The sequence below is a fragment of the Lactuca virosa genome, chromosome 1, assembly GCF_052849685.1.
Source record: "Lactuca virosa cultivar CGN04683 chromosome 1, Lactuca_virosa_CGN04683_v6, whole genome shotgun sequence".
Taxonomy (NCBI): domain Eukaryota; kingdom Viridiplantae; phylum Streptophyta; class Magnoliopsida; order Asterales; family Asteraceae; genus Lactuca; species Lactuca virosa.
This window is the reverse complement of record NC_136426.1, coordinates 176,492,738-176,505,790: the sequence shown is the minus strand read 5'-3', so window position 1 is coordinate 176,505,790 and position 13,053 is coordinate 176,492,738. Positions and strand designations below refer to the sequence as shown.

The following is a 13,053-nucleotide window of genomic DNA, read 5'->3' as shown; positions in this document are numbered from 1 at the left end:
AATGTGAATGTTTAAGTGTGTATTTATAGTGGTTGGATGGAAGTTTGACAGATGTAATTTTATAAAAAGACCGCCATTTAAAAAAAAGGTTTCAATTGTATAAAAAAGGGTTGGTTTTTTACAAAAATGTTAGCCGATCTATGTATATTGTGTTTATGTTATTAGTGTAGCCCATATTGTTAACACTAACAACTTGGCGAATGGGCGTGGCGCACCCATTCCCTGTGGCTTAAGAGAAGCACATGTTATTGAGTGATAATATATGCGACACTATTCAAAATGATCCACACAAATTCCAGTAGAGAAAAACATTATAAGCTTCTACGGAAACAAAAAGTATAAAGTACATTATGACCAAAGAAATTACGGTGACGCTTGTTTTTTAACATGGTAGGTCCAGGATTTTTACGGGCTATGACCGAGGTTTTTATGGGATCTGTTGGGCGTGAGTTGGGCTTGTGGGCTAGGCCGGGCGAAAACCATTCAAAAACTAGCAAGATGCTTACATCTTTAGACCAGTCCAATAACTAATTGTTGTATTTGTTAAACATGTGAGCTTATTGAACTGATATAACATGATCTTTAATAAGTTTCGTTAAGTGCAAGTATTAGCAACATACTTTAACTATAGTGCAAGTAGTACCTTTGGTGCTTCACACTTTCATCTTTTATCCGGTGCAACCACTATTCCATAAGGCTTCATTTGTTCAACTTGTGAACTAATCTAACTGATGTAGCATTCTCTTCGATTGGGTTAAATGTAGTTTTACTAAGGGTGCATTTGTTACTAATACGTGGTGCACATTTATATTATTGGATCTGTATTAATGGTTTTTGCATAACTTACAGTACAAAGCCAACACATTCTCATCATGCAAGGATTTATTTTACAAATAGAATTTAGTATCATCTATAAAATAATAGGCGTATAAAGCAAATTCATTAGAATGGAGGGACAACTATTTACCCCTCATAGTGGTTGAGAGTAACTATCACTCCTAAAAATCAGAACAAATTATTGAAAAAAATTAAAATATAGAGAAAATTGTAAATTTAGCTAAATACACTAATTATTTTGTGGAAAATAGCTAAAAAAAAACCAATATTATATTTTTAGCCACTAAAATCACAGATAGGTATAATCCATCTGTGATTTCGCCATGCCATCTGCGAACGTACAAGTGGCTAAAGCACAAACGTGCTTTAGCCACTTGTACATTCGCAGGTGGTTTTTTTCGTTGTATATATACCCCCCTTTCCAGCCTAAAATCGCAGATGGAGTATGTCCTTCTGCGATTTCCTCTCTATTCACCTGCGATTTTGTGATTTTTTAAATTATTTTGACTACGAAATTGACAGGGTTTGATTACGAAACAACCTTATTATATATAAACTTTTGCAAAAAATTATTATTTTTGTTGTTATTTCTTTAAAGAATTTGTTTAAAACCTCTCTAAAAAAATAAATGAATATTTGGTTTGCGTTGTAACTGACGGGAGGTGGAAAGAGAAAGAGTTTCTCTAAAAAAGATAGTGAAAAACGAAGGAAAAAAAAACGTTTTTATACAAAATAGTTACGAAATCACAGATGGAATGTACAAAATCACAGATGGACTGTTCCATATGCAAACGTACAAGTGTCTAAAACACAAATGTGCTTTAGGCACTTGTACGTTCGCAGATGGAAATGCAAAATCACAGATGAGCTTAATCCATCTGCGATTTTAAGGGCTAATTTTATAATTTAGGGATTTTGGCTATTTTCCACACAGTAATTAATATATTTGGCTAAATTTGTAATTTTCTCTAAAATATATTATAAAAAATAGCATTAAGGGCAAATTAGTCAATTTAAAACAGTCCAAGTGCAAAATCAAAACCTAAAAACGGTTCTAGTAAAAAAAAATAATAATAAATAATAAATAAATAAATGACCCAAGGTGAAATTTTGGTAAACTATAGAGACAATTTCAATTTCATGTTCTAAAAATTACTCCCTCCGTCCCAAAATTATTGTCTACAGACAAAAAACACATAGATTAAGAAAAACAATCATTATATTTGTCTTTTTGAGTAAAATGGCCAATCTTGCCTTTTTCTAAAACCAATGGGAAATGTGTGTTTGTAATTATTCAAGTTTACTTTATTAAAAGTTAGGGGTAATATGGTAAAAGTGTAATCAATTTTTGGTAGTGGACAATAATTTTGGGACAAACTAAAATAGTAAGGTGGACAATAATTTTGGGACGGAGGAAGTAATAAATAACATGGGGGCGTATATTAATGCAAGTCGTCAATCATCCAAAACTAAATTATATGCGACCTGTAACAGTGACGATTGTTCGATTGCAGTTGACCATAAATGAATGCTATGAGAAATGAAATATAATTCACACAAATTAAATTCACTCTGCCCTTTTACATCCATTCCTTTCTTTGAAATCAAAACCGTCGACCAAGAAATTATCAAGAAACAATCTTTCCTTTTCCAAATTCCAATGGCTGAAATCGTTGTCACTGCCGTCATAACTGTGCTCTGTGAGAAGCTGATCGCCGGAGACTTGATGAAGCTGGCTCAATTGGAAGGACTCGACTCTAAGCTGAACAAATGGAAGAAAACCTTGCCCCTGATCCAAGCTGTGCTTGCTGATGCAAGTGAGAAGCAGATAACAAAGTCAGCTGTTCGATTGTGGGTGAACAATCTCCAAGATTTGGCTTACGACATAGATGACGTACTCGATGAATTGACCACCGAAGCTCTGCGACGCAAGCTGAATCAAGAATCTTATGCCAGCACCAGCACTAGTAAGCTATTCAAATTCGTCCCAACTTGTTGTACTGATTTTACACCTCGCAACATTATGTATGGTCAACATATGAGTTCAAAGGTCGATGACATCACTACCAAACTGAATGATATTGTTGAGGTGAAAAATGGTCTGGGTTTAAATGTGTATGTGAACGTTGATAGCTCAAATAGAACAGAGAGACGCTGGGAGAAAACATCAGGTGCTGATGAGTCGGAAGTCATGGGTCGGGAAGGGGATAAATATGTATTGTTAGGGAAGTTGTTGGGGAGTGATGAAAAAGTGAAGATAGTTTCGATAGTTGGTATGGGTGGGATTGGCAAAACCACTCTTGCCAAAGCTTTGTATAATGACGATAAAGTGAAAGATCAGTTTGAACTAAGGTCATGGGTTTGTGTTTCGGAAGAGTTCAATGTACTTAATATTAGCAAGGCTATATTTCAAAAAGTAAATGGGAAAAACAAAGATTTTGCTGATCTAAATCTGCTCCATGAGGCACTTAGGGAAAAACTTCAAAAGATAAGGTTCCTACTTGTTCTAGATGATGTTTGGAATGAAGAGGAGAGTAAGTGGGAACTTCTCAAAAACCCTCTTGTAGGGGCACCTGGAAGTAAAATTATGGTCACAACCAGGAATACTAGGGTCGCATCAGTGATGGACTCTGATGAAGTTTACCATCTGGATGTTTTGTCAAATAAAGATGCTATGTCTTTGTTTGCACAACATGCACTTGGTGAAAAAAGCTTTGACAAATACCCATTACTTAAATTACATGGTGAAGGTATCATAAAGAAATGTGGTGGATTGCCTTTAGCTTTGAAAACACTTGGGAGGGTCTTGAAGGGAAATAGAAATGAGGATAAATGGGAGAAGTTGTTGAAAAGCGAGATATGGGATATACAAGATGGAAAAGAGATTCTTCCGGCTCTAAGACTAAGCTACTATCATCTCCCTACACATTTGAAGCAGCCATTTGCATACTGCTCCTCATATCCGAAGGATTATGTTTTTAAAAAGAAAGAATTAGTCCTACTGTGGATGGCACAAGGATTTTTATCCCAGTCACAAAGCAATAATACATCAATGGAGAGTTTAGGTCATGAGTATTTTGAAGAGCTACAATCAAGGTCATTTTTTCAACAATCACCGAATGACAAATTAGGATATATGATGCACGACCTAGTAAATGACTTGGCCACAAGTGTCGCAGGAGAGTTTTTCTTTAGATTAGATGATAAGATGGATGCATATGGAAAGCATGAAACTTTTGAGAAGTTTCGTCACTTTTCACTGATTGGTCAACAATGTGGATCATATACAAAGCTCAAGGAACTACATAGAGCAACACGCATGCGAACTCTCTTACTAGTGCCATATGGTCGGGCAGGTGACAACTTATTGGACAATTTTCTTGCTGAATTACTTCCTGAACTAAAGTTCCTAAGGGTGCTTAGCATAACTAGGAAAATCACTAAGGTACCAGAATCCATTGGTAGTCTCAAGCATCTTCGGTACCTGAATTTTTCTTATGCTCCAATCACATGTTTACCTGAACAAGTGAGTCACCTTTATAATCTACAGACCTTGTTGCTTCGTGATTGTTATTACTTATCTAGCTTGCCAGCAAGTTTTGTGAAGTTAATAAACCTAAGACATCTTGACATTAGTGGTACCTTGAAACTCCAAAACATGCCCTTAGGGATCGGTGGGTTGACAAGTTTACAGACTCTAACTCATGTCAAAATTGAGGGACTTAACGGGTTCAAAATATCCGAGCTTAAAAACCTATCAGATCTTCAAGGCCGGCTTTCCATCATGGAGTTGAACAAAGTGATTAATCCAGTAGAAGCAAAGGATGCCAACTTACATCAAAAGAAAGGTCTTGATGATTTGCATATGGAGTGGAGTGATGTATTTGATGATTCTCGGGATGAGATGATTGAATATGAAGTACTTGAAGGGCTAAGGCCTCATCATAACTTGGAAAACCTCATGATTTTGTACTACATGGGACCACGATTTCCTAGTTGGATTGGTGATCCTTCATTCTATCGTTTAACAGAGCTAAAATTATATCGTTGTAAAAGTACACATTTACCAACACTTGGACAGCTACCATCCCTTGAGAGATTGTTTGTTGAAGGGATGGATGAGGTGAAGACTTTGGGTTTTGAGTTTCTTGCACCTGATGATTCTTTCCTTGGGATTGCATTTCCATCTCTTGAAGTTCTGAAGTTTTATGGTATGCCAGGGTGGGAGAGATGGTCAACTAATAATGGTCAAGACAATGGAAGTGGTAGATGGTTTCCTCGTCTTCGTGAGATCTCTATATCATACTGTGGGAGACTAGAAGAAGTATCAATTGGATTGATACCATCACTTCGGGTTTTAAAGATAGAAGAATGTTCCGCAGAGGTGCTAAGAAGCATGGTTAATTTGTCTTCATCACTTGTTGCATTGAGCCTTTCGAATGTTGAAGGACTTACTCAACTACATAGAGAAATTTTAATGCAGCTTCGGTCAGTTGAAACTCTCAACATTGAATATTGTCATGGACTTAGACACTTGTGGCCGGAGCAAGAATGGAAGACATGCAAGATTTTTCCATGTTTACAAACGTTGGAGGTAAGTCATTGTATAGAGTTGGTGTCATTAGGAGAGAAAGAGATGATTAATATGGGGAGTATGAGTATCATGGAATCTATTAAAGAAGTGATGATTGTTCGAAATTTTGTAATGGAGAGTTACACTTGTCCACGTAGTGTTGAGAGGTTACGACTCTTTCAATGTAGTTCAATGACATCCTTCACCTTCTCAACATGGCAGGAGCACCCCCACCCCACTCCAGAGAAAGGTTTTGGTTTTCTTCAATTTTTTTGTCTCAGATATCTTCAGATTGGTGATTGCAAGAATCTAAAGTCGTTTCCTCATGAGCATTTGCAAAATCTCACATCTTTGGAAGAACTGTTTATGAAAGATTGTCCAAGTTTGGATTACTCATTTCCTTGTGGGTTGTGGCCTCCTAATTTAAGTACCCTATCTATAGGTCGACTAAATAAACCCATGTCAGAGTGGGGCCATCAGAATTTTCCAACCTCATTGGTTAAACTAAACTTATCTGGCCAAAATTCAGGAGTGGTTTCATTTGCAGTTGCACAATATATGAGGAATGCCGTTGCTCCATCATCTTTTCTTCTTCCACCATCTTTAGTTTCTCTAGAACTTGAAGGTTTTATGGATGTAGAATCACTATCGGAGGTCTTACAACAGCTACCATGTCTTAAACATCTTCTTACTTCATCATGCCCGAAGCTTAAAGATCTGCCTAGACAACTTCCGCCCCATAAAGATGTGATAGTAAGAGAGGTATGTAATCTCCATGCCTACCATCACTATCTCTTGCGAAAGTACTAAAAGTAGAATGAAAAATATTTATTTATATAATTATAATTAAATTTTTTGTTTAACAAATATGCAAGAGGGTTCAACAACTGACTTGTATTCCCCTTTAAAATTTAAAGGTATTCTGATACTGCATCCGTTGGTATTCTGCTTCTGTTCTATAGTTACATGTCCTTTTATTGGACAAGCAACATAAATTTAAAGGTACGTCTGTTTATAAATAATCCGTGGATAAACCTGGTCTCTTTTTGGCTTTAATCTATGAAACATTTTTGCATAAAAATTCATAACCATAAGCTTGGCTAGCATATCAAATCTGTTTGACTTTTTACATCGAATTTCAGGCCATGTCATATTGGAGAAAAATTGTTAGTGCTGATTATCAACTTCTATTCCGATTAATCAATGGTTTTATAGTTGTTGCATTTGCTTCTACTCTAATCACATTCGTTGCACTACCACACATGACAATCAAGGATATTGTCATATGAATCCTCGGCTTCCTCCCTACTGGCCAGGGACTACATCTGGTTAGTATTTTTATTTTAAATGTATTTACAAAATTTCCCCTCACTGGAATTTTCTACTTTTTGTTGACGTGGCAGGTTTATTTACTTTAAATTTGTTCCAACATTTTCATAATACTACTTAATGAACTTGTGTCAATAAACTTGTCACGTCAGTGCCACATCATCAAAATTAAAAAAATTAGCGATGTTAATCGGTGTTATTTATATGCTGTTTGTTATCTATTGTTAGATATCACAAGCTTTGAGGCCATTTTTGCGAAGATCTGGACTGTAGTCGTCGATTAGAACCCTAGCACAATACTATGAAATAATCATGGGGTTACTTTTATTCACCCTGGTTGGTTGCATTTCTGGCATGGTTTCCATTTGTGTCAGAATTCCAAACACATATGCTTTTCAACCAAGCGTTCTGCAGTGGTCTACAGATATCTCGTATTCTTGGTGGTGGACAGAAGAAAGACCGGTCTTCTGACAACAAGGAGTAAATACATTTATGTAAATTGCGTATATGAATCCGTGAATCAATATATACGTAAACGATGTGAGTTTTTGTTTGTAAGATGTATGGTAATCTTAAATTTTTATTTTTCTTGGTTATTGAGTTGAGTTATTATTGAATAAATTTTGTAAATATGGGAAGTGGGATTTGTATCTATGTAAGTTGTAAATTTATTATTATGTATGTGGTATTGTAGGTTAGGACATGGTCTATGTATTTTCTAAGACTATGGGAGGGACTTTTACGGATTTAATGTGGATCCAATAAGTTGAAAACATTATTCCAACAAACAATCAAATCCCTAACATCTTTCAAATTCGAAATAATCAATGGATCAGATAATTACACTTTATTTCATCAAATAAAGTTCAATCCTAACTTATTGAGTACTAGCAGTGGGCCCGCACAAAGCGGCGGCAAAATTTTAGTTTGTTATTAGAAAACATATTCCAAAAAAACACTTACCGGATAGGTCAATCGAAGGTGGAAATTTTTGAAGTTTTGTGCTTTATTGGACATGCATTCTAAGTCTATTGATTGTTTTTGTCTTTGTTCGGTGTTGAAAGTATGATTATTTATGACAAGATTAACATTGAGCATATATTCTTAATCTGGGCTAAAACTGTAAAATTGGAGAAAGGTTTATCGTGAGAATGATGTAAGATTTGTGGTATTGGGTGTATTGTGTATTGTTTTGTTATTGCAGGGACTGCTGCTCATTTTCTATAAACTTAGGAAACACGTTGATCCTTGATTATGGGTTTGGGTCGGATAGAATCCGGTTTTGATCCATGGATATTACTCGAAGTATATATTTGGTTTCAGCTGTGATCAGATCATTTTATCACACACTTATATTCGAGTCTCTCTGTTCTCTCGTCTTCTTCTTCAGATTAGGGTTTTGGTCTGTTTAGGGTTTGTTTTATTCTTGTTAATTTTGTTTTGTAAAATCTTAAATCTGTTAGTTTCTGTTATACACGTTTGAGTGTGAGTGATGTAGTGAGTTTTCAAGTTGTAAGTTCTTGAAAGCCAAGTGGATCTTATTTTCAGTTAATAAAAGATTTGTTGATGTTGTTATTAGATTTGTTGTTTACGTTTTTAACGTGGTATCCGAGCGGGTTTACTCATGCGTCGTTTTCTTTTGATTTCGAGTTTTCTGAGTTAGGGTTTCTCGATCTGTTTTGAGTTAGGGTTTCTCAATCTGTTTTTGGTTCTTGAAGCTTCGTTGGAAGTTTTTTTTTGTTCTTTTGTTCCGATCATCTGTTGATCTGGTTGCTTGTATTGGGATGTTTAAACTCTCTCAGACATCGTCGATCTTAATAGTAAACGATCACTTGAATGTAAACGTTAGGTCTAATTTCTTGCTGTCTAACGGCCAACGTTAAGCGACGGTCAACGTTAAGGTCGCAAACGGTGTAATCTGAGGTGTTTGGTGGTTTTTGGCATTTGAATGCACGTCTACTTCAGTGTTAGACTCTATTTTATATAGATCTAACGGTAAACTACTTTGCTGCTTGCTGAGCGATTGTGTGGATTTCTGTAAGTTTTCGCACGCTTTTTCCTTTTCTTGTTTGTTCAGGTTAATTTCTTGGGTGCTTCTGTTGTGTGTTGATTGTGACTCTTACAATTTGTTGATAACGAGGTTGTGGTCTTGTGGTTATACTAGCTTGTCTACCCCAAGAAAGGTGGTCAGAATCTGGTTTAGTATAGTCAATGAGTCATGGTTGGGGAAACTCCTTCTGCATCTGGCTCTAAGAGTCCAGATCATTATGATTTTGATGATCTGTTGTTCTTACATCCTTCTGATAATGGTGTAGTGGCAGTTATTAGTTTTAAATTGACTGGTACTGAGAATTTTAGGATTTGGAAGAGTTCTATGACTAGGGCTTTGAAAGGTAGGAATAAATTAGGTTTTGTTGATAAAACTTTTCCTAAACCTAGTCAGGATGGAACTAAAATTCGTAATGGGGACGTGTTAATGTTGTGGTATGTTTTTGGATTCTTGGTTTTGTTTCTGAGTCTTTATATGCTAATCATACCTGTAGTGACAATGCTTCTGATATTTGGTCTGAGCTAAGTGAAACATATTCTAAAGCTGGTGGTTCTGTTGTCTTCAATATACATCAAAAAATAAACTCTCTTACTCATAGTGGTTTATCTGTCTCTGAGTATTACAATAGGGTTGATGCCTTGTGGAAAGAATTTGATGGATTAGTTAACTTGACTGAATGTACATGTGAAGCCTCAGCTGACTTTGTTAATCACTCAAAGTTAATGAAGCTAATGCAGTTCTTGTCTGGTTTAGATGATACATTCAGTCAGGTTAAAAGCCACATCTTGTTAATGGAACCTCTTCCTAATGTAAAATATGTTTTTTCAATTGTATCTTGTGAGGAATCACACCAAAAAGGAGGTTCCATTTCTTAGTCCTCCACTAAGTCTTTGGTTACTGTTTTTGTTGGTAAATTCAATGATCAGAAACGTAATAAGACTCGTGGAAATTCTAATCTTCAATGCAAAAACTATGGTCTTAAGGGACATACTATTGAAAGATGTTATAAACTTATTGGTTTTCCAAATGATTTAAAATTCAAGAATGAATCTCATAATATTAATAAGACATTTCCTTCTAATAACTCTGTCTCTTCTGATGTTAATGGTTCTTTTGATTCTGATGTTAAAACTAACAACTCTTCTGAAAAGTTTTTTCTCACAAGTGAGCAATATACGAAGTTTCTCAGTCTCATTAATGAGAAAATTTCAACAAGTGAAGTATCTGCAAATATGGCAGGTATTTGTTGTAACACTTCTGTGTCTACTAATAGGAAGTGGATTGTTGATTCTAGTGCAAATCATCATATGACCAAAAATGATTTTAAGTTAGATAACATTGTTGATGTTTCAAAACTTGATCTTAAAGTAGATCATCCTAATTGATCCTTTGCTAGAATCAACAAAATTGGGAATATGAGATTGTCTGAGTCTGTTGTTTTGTTTGATGTTTTAGTTGTTCCTGAGTTCAATGTTAATTTACTTTCAGTTCATAAACTTTAAGGATAATAAATGTCAACTTGTTTTTGATGAGTTTAAATGTTGTATTCAGGATTCCAAGTCCAAGGTGACTGTGGAGACTGGTAGTGAATCAGGAGCGCTGTATTATCTTAAAGACTGTTACTCTTCAGGTAATATGGCCTCTTTAAGTAGGATTAATTGTTATGTTTCAAAAATTACTTGGCATAATAGATTGGGTCACCATGCTATCCAATCTTTAAATTCTCTTAAGAATGTTCTGTCCTTTGGGTCCGAGTATCTTCCTCCTTGTGATGTTTGTCACAAAGCTAAGCAGTCTAGGAACTCTTTTCATTTGAGTGAAGATAAGAGTGTTTCTTTAGGTGATTTAGTGCATATGGATGTCTGGGGTCCTGTAGGGTTGCTACTACTGATGGTTTCAAATATTTCTTAACTATTGTGGATGATTTCAACAGAGGTGTATGGGTTTATTTGTTAAAATCGAAAACTTAAGTTTTTTATTGGTTTTCTATGTTTTATAATTTCTTGAAGAATCATTTTAATTCGAGTGTTAAGATTGATAGATCAGATAATCGTATTGAGTTTGTTAATTCTCAATTTAAAGAGTTTTGTTTGATGAAAATGGTATTTCTCATCAAACTACTTATACTTATACCCCACAACAGAATAGTGTTGTGGAGAGAAAACATATACATCTTTTGAATGTAGCTTGGTCTCTTTTATTTCAGTCCGGTTTACCTCTTAAGTTCTAGGGTGAATCTGTTTTAACTGTTTTTTTTTGATAAATAGACTTCCTACTTCAGTTTTAAAAGGGAAGTCTCCTTTTGAAATGATTTACAAATGTTTGCCTAAATTTGAGAATTTAAGAGTGTTTCGGTGTTTATGTTTTTCTGTTAAGCAAAATATATCAGATAAGTTTGTTGAAAGGTCTGAAAAATGTGTTATCATTGGTTATTCTAATGAAAAGAAAGGATATAAGTTGTACAATCTTGATAATTCTTGTGTTTTCTTTTCCAGGGATGTAATGTTCTATGAGGATGTTTTTCCTTTTAAAATGAAGAAGGATTTAATTGATGAAAATTTGTTTTCATTTTTTAATGATTTTGTTTTTGTTGATCCTGTACACCTAAGTCCCTATGATGAAACTCTTCAATCTTCCTATATGGATGATGTTCCTGAAACTGGTACCATGTGATAAGCCACCAGACTGATGACACTAGTGCAAGCATTTCTTTTGAGCCAGCTAGTGTTAGCAGCCATGATGGTTTGGTACAAATGTCTCAGTCTCAGGAGGTTGGTCCATGTGTTTCTAGTTCTTTTGAGGGAAATAGTTCAAAAAATGTTGAACCATCTGGTAGTATTTATGTTAGGAGGTATAGTAGAAAGTCTAGGATGCCTCTTAGGTTTGATGATTATATTACTGAAGGCAAGTACAAGTATGGTATTGAAAAGACTTTAAACTATGCAAAATTAAATCATGAGAATTTCTGTTTTGTTTCAAACTTAAATAAATCTGTTGAGCCATGGAATTTTTTTGAAGCTTCTACCGACTCAAATTAGGTAACTGCAATGAATGAGGAAATAGAGGCTTTGTACCGAAATAAAACCTGGGAAATTACAAATTTGCCTTATAATCGAAAACCCATTGGATGTAAATGGGTATACAAAATTAATTATAATGAAACTCTTCAATCATCCTATATGGATGAAGTTCTTGAAACTGGTACCCTGTGGTAAGCCACCAAAAACTGATGACACTAGTGCAACCATTTCTTTTGATCCAGCTAGTGTTAGCAGCCATGATGGTTTGGTACAAATGTCTTAGTCTCAGGAGGTTGGTCCAGGTGTTTCTAGTTCTTTTTAGGGAAATAGTTCTTAAAATTTATGTTAGGAGATATAGTAGAGAGTCTAGGATGCCTCATAGGCTTGATGATTATATTATTGAAGGCACGTACAAGTATGGTATTGAAAAGACTTTAAACTATGCAAAATTAAATCTTGATAATTTCTGTTTTGTTTCAAACTTAAATAAATCTGTTGTGCCAAGGAATTTTTTTTGAAGCTTTTGCTGACTCAAATCGGGTAACTGCAATGAATGAGGAAATGGAGGCTTTGTAACGAAATAAAATCTGGGAAATTACAAATTTGCCTTCTAATCGAAAACCCATTGGATGTAAATGGGTATATAAAATTAATTATAAGGCTAATGGTGAGGTAGAGAGGTATAAAGCTAGACTTGTAGCAAAAGGTTATAGCCAGAAAGAAGGTATTGACTACGAGGATACTTTTTCTCCTGTAGCTAAACTAGTAACTGTTAGAGTTGTTGTTTCTTTAGCTGTTAATAATTCTTGGAAACTATATCAACTTGATGTTAGTAATGCCTTCCTTTATGGAAATCTTGATGAAGATGTTTATTTGACTCTTCCTCAAGGGTATCATACTCCTAGTGATACTTGTTTTTGTAAATTGTTAAAATCATTATATGGTTTAAAACAGGCTCCTAGAAAGTGGAATGAAAAGCTTTGTTCTTCCTTATTTGATTTTGGTTTTTTCCAAAGCATAAATTATTATTCTTTATTTGTTAGAAATAAAGGTGGTACTATTGTTTTTTTTTTTGCTTGTGTACATTGATGGTATTGTTATAATAGGTAATTGTGAACTTGAGATTACTAAAGTAAAAGATTTTCTAAAATCCAAATATTTGATTAAGGATTTAGGGAAATTAAAGTTCTTTTTAGGCATTGAAGTTATTGATAAATTTGATGGAATTTGTTTAACTCAACGCA

At 34.8% G+C, this 13,053-nt stretch overlaps 1 protein-coding gene across 1 annotated transcript; it reads left to right on the top strand.

Annotated features, from left to right (window-relative positions):
- Positions 1-2,313: 2,313 nt before the first annotated feature.
- LOC145161645 (putative disease resistance RPP13-like protein 1) lies at positions 2,314-7,413 on the top strand. The gene is made up of 4 exons (XM_079081216.1): positions 2,314-6,172; positions 6,328-6,412; positions 6,553-6,738; positions 6,968-7,413. Exons 1-2 carry the CDS (start codon positions 2,378-2,380, stop codon positions 6,334-6,336), a joined length of 3,804 nt encoding a protein of 1,267 aa, XP_078937342.1. The 5' UTR covers positions 2,314-2,377; the 3' UTR covers positions 6,337-6,412; positions 6,553-6,738; positions 6,968-7,413.
- The last annotated feature ends 5,640 nt before the right edge of the window (positions 7,414-13,053 follow it).